At 38.3% G+C, this 15464-nt stretch overlaps 1 protein-coding gene across 4 annotated transcripts in view; it reads left to right on the plus strand.

Moving 5' to 3' along the window:
• The window catches only part of tfdp2 (transcription factor Dp-2), a 48390-nt gene that overhangs the window by 21872 nt on the left and 11054 nt on the right, over positions 1-15464 (plus strand). For all 4 annotated transcript variants that reach the window (XM_079609518.1, XM_079609519.1, XM_079609517.1 and 1 more), the window contains 4 exons: positions 7219-7307; positions 13923-14053; positions 14277-14324; positions 14463-14495. In XM_079609518.1, the coding sequence (XP_079465644.1) occupies positions 7219-7307; positions 13923-14053; positions 14277-14324; positions 14463-14495 (301 nt within the window). The remainder of the gene's footprint in view (positions 1-7218; positions 7308-13922; positions 14054-14276; positions 14325-14462; positions 14496-15464) is intronic.

Genomic DNA, 15464 nt, shown 5'->3' on the forward strand with positions numbered 1-15464 from the left:
GCAGCCCCAGGAAGTAACTGTGTGTTTTCCTCCTGTTGTCTTGGGTCATGTATAGAAGTGTTTTCTTTTTGATGTCTTCCGTTATGTGCTTGCATATATCTGTGTATCACACATTAGTGCATGTGTAAAACGCTGAGCACTTTGTGCATGTGCTTTGTAATATAACACAGAGTCGGCTCAATATTTGTGTGTGTGTGTGTGTGCTGGGCTTCTGCTCAGCTGTATTCTAATGTGGCTTTGCTCATTGTTGCTGTAAAGAGCATGTGGCACTGACGCATTCCTGCGCTGAGGCCTTGCACAAAACCCCTTCAGACCGCAGCCAGTCCTGCTGCTGTACGCTCACCATCTGGAGCACTTTGTAAAGATTCATTCAAACTACTTTGACACTTCCTTGCCTTTCAACATGAAATACTGAAACAGTTTTTTTTTTTTGGTTAATCAAAAATGACAATTCTCACAATCATTTACTCTCCCTCATGTCATTTGAATGCTCCATGACTGACTTCCAACGAACACAAAATAAACCGCTCAGCCAATTCCAGGAAGAGAATGATATTTAAGTTGCTGTTAATTGAAAATATGTGGCTGTTGTGCAACTTTTAAAGTCATCATGAAATCAATATTGGAAATAAAAAAAATTTAAATTACATTTTAATTTATCCGCCCTCTCGCAACAACATCACTTTTCTGTTGACAGGATTTCCCTCCTGCAAACTGTCACTCACAGGAAATAATCAAAGAAGTTTCAGCTCAAAATACCCCACAGGTCATTTATTATTGCATGCCCCAAATGGCCCTATTTGGTTTGGAGCAGAAACATGCAGTTCTCGTGTGTGTATCTTTCAATAAAAACGAGCTGCTGCTCCCCACCTGCTCTCCAGAAGAGGGCTGTGCCTTCGGATGCGACAACACTGAATAACCTCACGCAGCCAATATGTCTGAAATCGTCAATACCGAATATCGTCAATATCGTTAATATCGTTAATATCGTTCAGCCTTGCATGCTCAAACCGGAGTCAGACACTGATGGAGAGACTCAAGAGGTATTTTTTGAATTTGTCAGAGACAATGGTAACTTTACCTGCATAAAGGTCAATTCACACCGCACAGAGAAACACAGACACGCTGGCGTTGGTCAGGGTTTGTTTTAAACTGACTGACCATGTTCAATCAGTGTTTGTCGGCGTCTCCTGGGGCAGTGTGAACATGACTTATTTTTCATCCAACTGCCAACTAGTTTGTTGGCGTTTGTCTGTGCGGTGTGAATTGGCCAAAAGTCGTACAAAGAGTGCTAACAAGCACATTCAGAAAGGCGATTTTCAAACATTGACTAAATATAATGTGCAATACTTGCCCTTTCTGGGTATGAAATTGGATCACAAACAGTTATTGATCCATCTTTGCGAATTAACTTTTGTGCAAATCCTGCGTTGTACTGACCCTCGTTGCAAAGTAGTAATGTATGTTTATTATTAATAATTTAATAGTAATTTCATTTATGAAGGAAAAATGCCCAAGAAATTAGTGAAGTTCATACATGCAAATGATTTTACACTGGACTAATCGTGATTAATCGCATCAAAAATAAAAGTTTGGGTTTAAATAATATATATTTGTACTGTGTATAATAATTTTGTATGTATAGATTTAAGAAAAATGTGTTATTTATATATAAAATATTGATATATAATATAAATTATGTATAAATGTATACATGCAAATAGTTCTTAAATATATATATGCATATGTGTGTATTTATATATACAAAATAATTATACACTTTACACATATATTATTTAAACACAAACTTTTATTTTTGATGCGATTAATCGTTGTCCATCCCTATAAGCAGTCCAGTGTAAAATAATTTGCATGTATGACCTTCGCTAATTTCTGGGGCATTTTTCCTTCATAAATGAAATGAATTCACTGCGTCCTCAGTGGCTCAGATGCTAGGAGTTTATGAAGACTCGTGCGTTCATTATTACAGCCAACAACAGAACAGTTGTCATCTTTATATATCTGAGACATTATATAGTCAGCTACTCTAGCGAGGAGATGAACATGGCGGACTGTGCGGCTCACTCCATGTTAATAGGGCAGAGATGGTCACCAGTCATGGCGTGATCTAATGTGACGTCACTTTAGGCAGAAAACCGGGACCGCTCCTTTTGATGCACCGGGATTTTATGGGGATTACATAAAAACACGAGTGGATGGATTTTTACCATTATAGGGTGGTGGTTTACACGCACTGCTGCGGACACACATTGCGTAATTTTTGCTTGAACTTTTATTTGTTTTTGTGTATATTGTATGTCACACCGGGTTGATGTCAATGAAGTCAAACAGCATTGATTCTTGTTTGTCTTGAATAAAATTTAAGAGGTTGTCCACAAAATGCTAACTATCCTATGACTAAAGAAAGTTGTAAAGTTAAACAAATAACAAAGTTATGTTTTACAGTTATAGGTCATATTTCGTGTTTTGACATTTTTTGAATTCTTATGTTTGTGTACATTTTTGTGATTTTTTTTTTTTTTACCGCCTGTTGCGCCTCGCATTTTTGCTGTTGAAAAAAAAGCAACTCCGAGCTGAAAAAGTGCCCGACGTCATCGCGTTGTTTTCCACTGTCCAATCGAATGAATGCCTTGCGTTGTAGTGATGAAAGCTACAGTTGCTTTGAACGCCGGGGAGTGCGATGATGGAGGATAAACTTGTGCTGCTCTCGCGGGTTACCAGGAGCTAAACGACTTCACGAACCGTAACTACCACAATGTTAACAAAGTAAATATAGTTAATAAAAGGCTGATTTGACGTTTACTTGACTGACAGGACAGCTGTTTCGGTGGTTGCCTAGCAACATAAAAACGCAGCGCACTGCTCGTTCTGTGTGATGTGCTGTGCGCCTGCCATTTTCCAAACTGAAAAACACGTTTGGTGTGATCGGGGCCTTAGGGTCACTCCCTAAAAAGTGCCACAATGCTCAGTGAAAACCAGGGAGCATCGATGCTCACTTCGTTCCCTTAACATAAATCATGTGAGGCAACTCGCCACACGTAATGACAGGCGGTGTGTAGTGAGCCAGGGTCCTGACTGTCCTTACCAGTGCCCGAATTAGTGTACACTATATACTGATTGATGACTTGGGCTGCGTCTTCATTAATCCGGATAGATTTGAAAACAGAGTTATTGTTTCAAAACGCTCTCCGTCCACACTAGCGCTTTTATCAAGTGTTTTCCAAAAGCTTTTCATCCACACTGAAACCTCGTAAAACGCTAAATTCGCATTACAGCGCATGCGTAAACCCTCTCAAAAGCTCACTAAGAGGATACAGACAGACCAAGACAAGACATAATCAAGTTATCATGCAATTCTTCTGGCAGGATCATTTCATTTAGCAACATTTCTCCCCATTCACTGATGCGTCCAGGTCGCTCTCAGTGGGGCTGAACGATACATCGGATTTTCATCGCGATATGAACTCCCGCGATGAACACATCGCAACAGACAGCCTGACACGATGAATAATGCCTGGTTCAGATTAGCACTAACTTACACGTTTTTGACTCCTAAAATCTTGTCGTGGACAAGAAACATGTCAGACAACACGTTGCTTTCCGACCAGTCATCGCGTGCCGTCACACACACACATTCACTCGCAAACATTCACTCGCACGCACAGACACACAAACACACACACTGTCCCTCGCTCACTCACGCACGCACGCACACACACAGACACAAACACACACACACACACACACATACGCTCACACGCTCACTGGCGCACACACACACTCACTGTTGCACTCACTCACGTCTCGCCTCGCTCACATATTCAACCCGTGGAGGACCGTTAAAGAATTAAACATGCTATAGTCTTTCTGTCGTGAAGCATCGCAGACGCGACGTAGGTTGTCGCCCACTATGACACACTATACGAGATGAAACGATCGAATCTTGCGTCCCGACGCCCGTTGTCGTTATTACGAATCTCCACGACACCCATACGTCAAACGGATCGTGCCAAAATCACGCTAAAATCGTGTATTCTGAACCAGGCAGGTAATAAACGTTTGACCTATCACGCAAATAACCTATTAAAGCACTAAGACATGGGAACAGTATAGTTAACAATCACATTTATCGCAAGTCATATCATCATCGCAATATTAAACAATGTTATCGCACATCGCAGCTTTTCCTCATATCGTGCAGCCATAGCTCTCAGTCACCATTATATATTTGGTCTTAAACACGACTGCTCTCCTGTTTTGTCATGTTTCTCATGTTTGATGTTTCTCATCACAAGTACATATTTAAGCAACTGTGTGAAAGTGAATAGCACATAACAGGCACAATATCGGTATTAGCATGAATATCTGTGGGTTCAAATACCTCCGTTTTGACAGCCCACACTACAACGTGAAACCGGCGTTTTCAAATGTATCCACTTTGGAGAGTGTTTTCCAAAAGCTTCGTTTTGCGTTGCTAAAAACGCAGTCTCAGTGTGAACGAAAGTCCAAACCGGAGAGAAAAAGATGCGTTTTCAAACGAAACCGGATTAGTGTGGACACTAAAGTGATTGGTCACTTTCGGTAGCGTTCGTTTAGAGAGGCAATCATGACTACATTTAATTTAATTTAATTTCATTCAGTGAGTCATGACCACATCTGCTGTTGTACTTTATGAAAAGTAATAAAACTGCTTTGTGTCGGTGTTTGGTGCACCGTGGCTCTAGCACATTGTAAGCGCAGTGCTGCATGTCGACTGCAGCTGTAGATGGACAAAGACACACTGTGAGCGGCACGGCGGCTGTGATGCAGACGCTCGCAAGATCTGAGTGGGAAGCAGGCATGCATAGAGTGGGATTGTTGGCATGCCGTCTCATTCACACAGTTCAGGGTGTGTTCGCCCTATTGCGTGTTTGTGCGTGATTTCAAGGCCCATTTGCATGGTTTTGCATCTGATATGCCACAACCTTTACATGATTTGCATCTCTATTCAAAAGATACCACAAAATTCGAAGAAAGCATTTTTTTTCTTGTCTTGCCCTCGATCTCCACACTGTAACCTTCCCTCGCTCTCGGTCTTATCCCACAGACGCAACATCTCTCCCTGGGGTGTAAAGGGGATATTAATGGTGGAAAATCACAGATAACCACTGTTGTGCAGAAGTATTTGGACCCTTCAGCTTCATTTAAACATGTCTTGATGCTGTTGCATTGGATGATATCTGCAAATAAATGTATGCTAGAGCTCTCCTCAAAACTAACTCAGCCTCTTAGGGACGTTTTGCAATGACGAGCTGATATTGCAGTGCTTTTGTGTGGATGTGTGAAGTCCTCTCAAGTTCACACAGGTGTCAGAGAGCAGAGTAGTTCATCACACCAATCCCATAAAGCCTTCTGTGCCATATTTCATACACAAAGGCCTCTAAATTATCAACATGATCAAAACTTTACTGAAAAACATGTTGTACACAATCAACTACAATCTTTCGGTCGTCTGATTGATCAAGGCAAAAGCCTTTTAGTACAATAATGGTTCATGTGTCTTTATTCTGTGAAATCTTTACAGATTCTTGTAGTAACATTTATATTGTTAGCAATATTTAAGTAATATTATATTGGACTGAATCAGCTTACGTTTACTTGATTATCCATCTTCTTTTTTTTGTGTTGAAAAATCATGTTAAAATGTGAGCATCAAATACGATCCCTCAGGCTTTTGAGGAACTTTTGTTCATCTCTCAATCATCATTTTATTGCGTCACATCATACATTTAAAAACTACAGAGCTTTGATTATGAAACTAAGCATTGAAATATCGTCTTACTAAGACGTAATATTGGGAGATATAGAGTGACGGCTGATATTGATATGCATTTTATGTAAGTATCTGCTATACTGTTATAAACTGATTTACATTAAAAGGTTTCATAATTTCATCTTGGCCATATACATTTCAGCAACTGCACCAAACTGCATATTTTTGCTCCGTTTGGGCCTCTGAATAAAATATTTTTTTCTTCCTTGAGTATGAACTTCATATTCTCACTATATCATACTATATGAGACATAAAAGCCTGATGTATCAAATTTGATTCTCAAAAATACACACACACATTTTGTCTAAAGGCCATTGCACACTGAGTCCGAAATTCGCATCCGAAATTTTCGCACGTTAAAAAATAAATACGACCTCACGTTATGTCAATCACGCTTGCACACTGCCTCCGAAACTTTCGTCCGTCATAAAAAAAATCGAAACGGGTTCGATTTTCTGCGTTTTTCGCATCCGTGACAAGCAGTTTGAATGGTGCTTTGACAATTCGGAGCCACTGAATCACGAATACGAAAAAACGCATACGAAAATTTCGGACTCAGTGTGCAATGGCCTTAAATGTTGTTTTGCTTGAGATGTGTCTTTATACCCCTATTTTAATAAAATGCCTCTCAGTTTATTAGCATCAGTATCTATTCTAAAGAAACAGCATTCATAATTGTATGTGGCTCAAGTGTCCGAATGCTTTTTAGGGCATTTATCTTTGAGTGAAGGCAGTGGGAAATGGACTTGAGAAACAATGCAAGATAAGAGTAAACATCAAATCTCTTTGACTAATGTATAAATAATTAAATTTGATCTGATACAAGGAACAATGTTCCGATTCATCAGTGTTTCATAATTGTTTTACTTTTTATTGCAAAGCTTATAATAGACGGTTTGATCATCTGTGACAACTTGCCCCATAGAGTTTGAAAACATGCCCCACATCTTAATAGGTCACAACAATCGTGATAGTTGGAGAGGCATAACTTACATTATACATTCATTTACATTATAATACATATACATTTTACATTCTCCTATACAACTTTAACAGAATGTGATTTTTAGCCTTATACATTGATTATTGACCAGCGTGATTCACCATAAGTAGTCATTTTCAGGACTGATGCTGTTGAATAGGCAGCATTATTTTAATGATACATTTCACTGCACATAAGTAATGTGAATCGCTTTTATAGTTTGCTTGCAGCCTGTAAAACTCAATCTGCTTGAGAGCACTTAATTTGTGAGAAAATCACCATTTCCATTCAGTCAACGCTGGGATCCATTCAAGCTTCTGCTTGTCTGTGAAATGCTTTTTCCTTTCAGAAACTCCCAGCTCTTATTTGTGAACATCAGCTTGACTATGTTTGTGTTTGCAGGCCACATTTCCCTGGTAACGCCGTCCAGCTACAGCCCAGCCGCCAAGATCACACTAGGAACGGTCAATTCAAATGTGGGAGCCCAGATGGTCAGTGTCACACCACACCAGTGTACAAACACACGCGTCTTTACACGCTTGTAAACAAGCAGCACTTCATAACCTCTCAAACACTCAGATTAAAACTAAGGCTGCAGTTGCTCCAGGCTAGGGTTGAAACATTATGGGAATTTTCATGGCTGGACACTTTCCATGGGAATTAACGGGAATAAATGGGAATTAACGGGAATTAACAGGAATTAATGGGAATAAACTGGGAATTTGCTAAATTGCAGGTTACCCTTAAATGTACTTAAACATGGTACTTAAATGTAGTTGGGAAAAAAAAAATCTTGCAGGAAAATCTTGTTTAAAACAACCAGATTTAGAGCAATTTCAGTTGAATTTCTAGCCTGCACATTCCTCAATCACACTACTTACTGCAGGGCTGTTGAGGCCACACCCCCTGCATGCACTGTGCATTCAAATTACACACCAAAAATGTTTAATATTGTAAAATATTATTACAATTTAAAAAGGCTGTTTTCTTTTGGAATATATAGTAAAGCGTCATGTATTCCTGTGATGGCAAAGCTGAATTTTCAGCATCATTACTCCAGTCTTCAGTGTCACATGATCGTTCAGAAATCATTATTAATAAACTGTTGTGCTGCTTAATATCAATACACAACATTGATAATAACGGAGTATCAAATCAGCATATTAGAATGATTTCTGAAGGATCATGTGACACTCAAATAAATAACATGCATAACAATTGCTGCAATCGAAATATATTTATTTTACATATTTACTAATTAATCAAAAGTATAAATATAAGTATCAAAAGTTTCAAAGTATCAAAATTATTATTAAAAGTAATTAATTGAAAAATATATCAATGTGCAATAAAAAGAACAACAACAACAACTAACATGCCTGCCACTATAACTATAACAATAACAAAATGTTTATATTTGTGTTTGTATATGATACCGTTTATTTACATTTCCCCACATTTCCAATTAATTCCCATAAATCCTGTTTGAGTTTCCAACTTGGAATATTTCCAAAATTCCCCAGATTAAGTTCCCGTGGAAAGTCTCAGGAAATTGACCGGAAATGTTCAGCCCCTTTGCAACACTACTCCAGACTGACTTAAATGGTAACAAAAGTGACAAAATTAAAGAGCAGCAGCAGTTTCTCGGACCCTCACCGTGACTGTTCCCTGCTGGTGGAATGATCTGCCTAACTCAACCAGAACTGCTGCGTCCGTAGCCATTTTTAAGAAATTGCTGAAGACGTATCTTTTTCGGCAGCACTTGATCAAGTAATACTAACACTTTCTCCTCTATTCTATCTTAATAAATAAAATAAACTACGTTAGATTGAACTGCGAAGGGTCATCGCACTTACATACTGTTGTCCTACTGCTAGTTTAATTGCTTCTATTGTTCTCATTTGTAAGTCGCTTTGGATAAAAGCGTCTGCTAAATGAATAAATGTAATGTAAATGTAAAATGTATTTCTATTCGCCATTGGCAACAGTTGCTAAAACGTTGTGTGCTTTAATCACATTTATTTGTTTGTTTTAAAATGGTTTGAAACGGTTCAGAAGAACCATAATCCTCACCAAAGTAGACTTAAAATGTTGAATCTAGAATGCAAGAAGTAAAATGCAGTAAATCTGGTAAACAGAAACTGAGGAATATTTATATTTATCCTATGATATATATATATAAACTTTGTAATACATATAAATATTTGTCTACTTACAGTATATTAAAAAAAATTAATCAAACATCTCAATTCTGTCATCATATTTACTAATTTCAACATTTACTAATACATTAATACAATTAAAAGTTGTATCTGTTAATATTACCTGAGCTTGCATTAGCTAAAAATGAGTATTTGTATTTTTATTAACTGACTTTAACAAAGATTAATAAATACTGTAACATGTATTGCTCATTATCAATGTTGGTTAATGACATCTAATGTTAACTAGAGAGACGTCATCGTACAGTGTTACCGATAAATAAACAAAAAGTGTAAACTTTACCCGCCCCGTTCACAATCCGAGCTCCCTGTGTGCGTGATGTTTGAAGCTGGGACGGTTGTGCTGTGGTTCGTCCTGCGGCCAGTAGTGGGCAGTGAGGCTTCAGGGAACGGGGACGCACTGACTTCACTGCATGTGCTCGTCTGCTGTACATGGACAATAGAAACTGAAGGGGTGGAAAGAGGAGGGTGTTTACGGGTCAGTATGGCTGAGGAACAAAAGAGAGGAATGCTGAAAAGATGGACTCACACAAAGGCGTTTAAAGGGAGGAGAGACACTGTTGTAAAGGGAGGAAGTTAGAGAGAGAGAGACCTTGATGAACTGAAGTTTGACAACAGTGCTGCAGTAAACATCTATCAGGAAGAGTCGTCTGTGTAATGCATACATTTAAATGTGAAATGTCATTTTTTTCAGTGCTAAAATATCTAATTCTATACTAGCTTAATAGTAAACTGCAATTAAGCAAGGTTGACTTCCTGAAGAGCGTAAACACTTTGTTTGCATGTACTAACCTGTGATTTTCGGGACCCTGTTTGTCTCAACAATGGCCGTAGGGCTGCATGCCGGGAAACCTGTTTGGAAGCAGACAGCATTTTTGCAGTTGTGTTTAGTGCCGCTAGAGGTGCAGAAATGAGACCCTTCACCAAACAACCAGTCCAGTGATGGACGGACCTCGAGTTTGCCGGCGGAGAGAACAGAAGCGTGTGTGTGTGCCCGCACCTCTGCTAATGAGCTTATTAACGACCCTCGTTAGGACCCTCACTCACTCGTTACAGAGATGTGTGGCACACTTACACACAGATTCCTTTCCGACTCAGTGGATCTCACAGTTACGTCCTCCACACTCAGTGTCACCTGCGTAGCGCTTGACACGGTGCGAGGAAACAAGGCGCTCAGAAACTCATACTTCCTACTGTAGCTGGGGGAACTGTGTGACATGATGTACATTTTATATCGTCTTGTTATTGTAAACTAAAACTGTAAAAGTTTTATAAGGGCTGGGGATCGATTAAAAAAAATAACAAATTAATTGAACAATTTGCTGTAATTATTTGCAATTAATCGCATTTCCCCCAAACTTGTAATCATCAATAATTAAACGTAGAATCACCTAATTAAATCAAACAGGAACAAAATAGCCCTATATTAAAATAATATTAAACATCAATTTATAAATATATTATTCTTCATTCAGTTCTATGCAACATACTGGGATTTAACAGAATTTTTTTTTTTTTTTTTTTTTTACTAATTATCAAAATAAAGTACAGTCCTACAAAGCTATTATTACCAGCATGTGATCAGAGCAGGTCATGGCTATACCAGTTCAGTTGGGCAATTGCAAACAGAACACACACACTCACACACACACACACACACACACACAAACACACACACACACACACACAAACACACACACACACACACACACACACACAAACACACACACACACACAAACACACACACAAGCGCGGCGTACACACAGAGTGGAAAAGACCCGCTCGTGAAACCTGATCGCCAAACACGGAGTGGTGGGCGGCATATTTTCGGCTCATATTTTCGCCCTTTTTTCTCTTTCTGCCAAAAACGGAAAATGCCATTTTGGGCCGATAATTTACGGCGGCCAACAATTCGGTGCATCCATCTTCTATGGTATTTGAATTCAGCTTTGCTAATTTTACACAGCATCTTTGTTTTGTCAAACGCGCCATCAGGCAACTTTTTAAATGCAATTTAACACATTCCTCCTAAAGCTCCATCCTTCTCCTCCTCCATCAGGACAGGGGACTCGGCACACGCACAATAGCAGCCGCAACAGCAAGATATTAAAACGAGGCAAAAAAAGTGCTGCGTCAATTGCATTATTTTTTTTTTGAATGCGTTAAACATCTCAAATTAATCACAAAGATTAATTTCCCCAGCCCTAATAAATATACATATATATATATATATATATATATATATATAAATAATTTTAAATATTAATAAATATAACATATAAATAAAACTGTAAAATAACACTGACATGTACGGAGCCTCACACATGACATTCAGGGGCAAAAACTTTTTCGAATTAACAATACATTCCCATGACTCACAGCGTGTTTTAAGTAAATTGTACGTTTGTTATAATAATTTGTTCCCCTGATTTACTAAATCGTGGCCATGTTGTAATCATTTGTTTCCTTGTTTTAATTAAATCAAAACAAGGGAACAAATTAGTTTAAAGTGGCCACAATTTCCTAGCCTGGCTCCGCCCTCCTACGTGCTTCCGCTCAATTTTCATTTTCCTTCAGTACTACGTCTGGGATTGTGGTGTATTCTTGGGTTTTCTCCGATACATTTTTTTACCGGTCCAATCAGCGAACAGAGGGAGTGTCTAAGAACGATGACGTTGAGGTTATGCCCTAGTTTGAGTCGTCATACGTCACGACCAAACGTTAGTGATTGGTTATGGCAGATCCAGAGTGACTCTGGGCAGATCCAATAGTTTTAAACTTCAACCGAGTACAAGGAAGATAACGCTTGTCAATGGAGGGTGGCCAGACTCTCTGTACAAATGAAATGTACGAGAGTCTGGTAGGACCAGGCTAACAATTTCCTAAAATGAGTAAACAAATTAAAGCGAGTGAAAGCATTCTTAATTCGTGGCCACGATATATTATATATATTTTTATCCGTATGCTTCGTAAACATGAAGACATTATGCTGCATACTTGAATCAGTTTGTCAAATTATCAGATTCCAGTTAGCATGTTTTAAATAAAACATAAGGTTTTGTATTTAAATATGAAAAAGATAAGTTGAATACCATGGTAAGTTATAAAAAATAAATGAAAAGAAATTGTGGCTATACGATTCCTCGTTCATTCATCGCACTGGAAATAGATTTGAACACAAAGCATTGTGGGATACAGCAGGTGCGAGACCAGAAATGCTCAAGGTGGCGGGCATTCATAAACCATAACGCATAAAACATTCATTGGAAATCGCCTGCAGCTGACCATGGAAACTTCCATTTAATAAGTCCTTAAACTAATTAAATATAGTGTGATAAGATAATTATTGTTTATGAAATGATGTCCTACATCTATTTGGAAAATGAAGGGCGCATCTGTAGCTACGCCACTGGTGTACGGCACACAATGCAACATTTACTGCACATTTTGGTGAAACTTTTTTTTTTTTTTTTGTGATCTGATTTTATTCAACCACAAAGTTTTGATATTCTGCATGTCATACGGTCCGCACAGAATGCACCAGTTGTATGATAGCGAGCCTCTCTGAATATATCCAGAGGGCTAGGAGGAGGATAGATCTCTGCGGTGATGGATGAGGACGTCCTTGCTGAGGCGTTTCTGCTCCCCACGGGCTGCAGCACACACTCGTGTGCGGAGAGATCCAGGTTAGCAGAGAGAGAGAGAGAGAGAGAGCTGGAGATAAATCAGGGAGGCAGGGAGGCCCTCACGCTCCATCATTTACATGTGGATGACGGAGAACATGCTAGTGTCTGTCAGCAACACTACAGTGGAGGTCGCCCAAATCAGAAACCTATAGAAATCTATCCGTTAGCTTTCTCTTTCATCTCAATGGCACACTGTAAACAAATATTGTGATTTTAACGGTAAAAGACTTGTACAAAATAAAACTGTAAAAATGCTACAGTGAAAAACAGTTAGTTGGTTAACAGAAAGTTTCCAGACTATATACGGTGAATAACTGTGATAGATCTAACGGTACATTTAATGTTTTTTTTACAGTAAAATTACCATTAAATTGACAGTTTTTGGAAGTGAAAAAGAACGTCATTGTATAATTTACAGTGAAAAAACGTAAATTGACATTCCCTTCGTGACACTTCACATTTTATGTATTTTTTTGTTGAAATACATTTCTTCATAGTTTTTTTTGTATTGTTTTTTCTAATCAGTTATGTACATTATGGTTTTATGTTACATTTAATGTTGTTAAATGAATGTTTATTGCGTTTTTTAAATGTCATGTGTGTTACCATGATGGTGTTTATTGTGTGTGTGAATGACTCTGTGCAGCTTCTATATATTAGTATTAATTCTCTTGTGGAAAAACTTTGATTCATCATGTGACTGGTTGTCAGTGTATTACAATGGTACAAAATAGATATTAATACTTCAATAGGTCGGTTAATTAACATTATATCAGATAATTAAATACGGTTTATTACTGTAAATTTCAAGGCAAGTCTGTACATTTTTTTTTTTTTTAAAAATCAGTAAAAAGGTTGCTACCGTATTTTTTACGGTAAATTTCTGGTAACCACAGCTGCCAGTGTTTTACCATAAATGTAACGGTATTTTTTTTTATTTTATACAATGGCAGTTGTTCACTGGAAGCACACAACCTGGATGCTGCCGTCTATGAATTATGAGGGAGAAACATGTTTTTGTTTTTCCCCCATATTGGTGTAGTTTCAGCATCCACCAGCAGGGTTTTTTTTTTGACTGCCAAAACTAACATGAACCTTCCCAAGTGATACTCTCTACCGGTCTTAACCTGTCACCTAATTATCTTCAGTTATAATTTGCATAAGCTCACACTGTTTGTTTTTTTCTCCATTCTGTAGATTTTAAGCACACCACAGAGAGTGTCTCACCCTGGAGGTATCCTCATCGGCAGCCCGTTTACGCCGCACACCACACCGGTTGCAATGGTTACTCAGGCACACCCTCCCGAGGGCAACGAATGGACCCCGGGGTGAGCCACGTGCACTGGTTTTAATGGGAATAAAGCGCTCATATTGCACTCTAATGTCCTCACATGCAGTGATGGGAATTTGGTTTCTCCTTGAGTTTGGTAAAGCATTTGTAAACTTTAAAACCTTATATGAGCTATAGATATTTTACGGATTAAAATTCAAATGTATTTGGCAAACTCAACCTTGTGTATTTGTTGACTAACTGTGGCCTTCCCTTTGTAGGAACAAAAAAAGGACACATGACTACATCGATTCCTATTACTCAGACAGGTGGGGCGTCCGTTTTTACAATTTTACATTTAAAAAAATCATGTTTAAAAAGATTTTTGTAAATGTATCAAAGAGGATTTTAAAGAAAGAGAGATGACACTTGAGCAAAACGTGTAAACATTCAAATGTGTTTCGCAGGGACGGACTGTGTTTGAGTGACTCCTCGTCCAGGTGAGTGAGTTGAGTCGGGGGACACTGGGATCAATAGCCACACTTGTCTTTAAATGTATGTGCCCATGAGACAAATGTGTGTGTGCGAGAGAAAGCGAGCTGTGGTCTCACTAGGATTTACGAGGCTCAGATGTTAAGCAGGACAGTGGAGGATCACAGCTGCACACCCCAGTTGTGTTTCAGAGCCCCCGTGTCCCTAATGAGTTTCTCTGTTAACATAAAGCACACTGTCAAGCCCTCCTTCAGCTGCTTTTCTCTCTTAATTGAGCATTATTGATGGCATGGACGCATCTGCGCTCGAGTTCTCACTGAGAAACCCTGACGTCAGTAGCCTGTGCTAGATTTCACAGGGAGCGCTGTGCTTTCTTGTGCCGTTCCCCTACACTACTGAATGTGTTACTGTAGTGCTGGTCCGTTTGGTTCATCGAGTTCTCGTCCATATTACTACACATAATCCTCAATATATCAAGCGTTTATTTTAATGTATGCTTTTACAAACAGTAAAACATGAGAAACATGAGAAAAATTAACACTAGAAGTGCCACAAGCGGCCATTTTGACCGCTAGATTCAACACTCTGTATCTTTAATGATAAATACCCAATTGAGAGATTTAATGCATTTATTGTATTAGGATATCTTTTAAAAACAAAACAACACCAAACTGTACATTTTAAACAAGTTTAATTATACATTTATAAATAATAATATCATTAGTAGCCTACCGTAATTATCGCATATTCTCAACAGATAGGCTATATTTCCATATCCATTCAACATAACTCAAGATAATAACGACTAAAAGTATCTTATTTCATTATAAACATTTTATTTTAATATAATAACCGAGAAAATATTATAATAACTCATATAATAGAGAATATCTAGCCTACGTAAATAGATAATGTAGTCAGGTATTATTATCCTATTTCTGATCAACAAATTTAATCTAATATTCTTTCTGTTTGTA

This window comes from Phoxinus phoxinus (genome assembly GCF_949152265.1).
Source record: "Phoxinus phoxinus genome assembly, chromosome: 4".
In the NCBI taxonomy this organism is placed as follows: domain Eukaryota; kingdom Metazoa; phylum Chordata; class Actinopteri; order Cypriniformes; family Leuciscidae; genus Phoxinus; species Phoxinus phoxinus.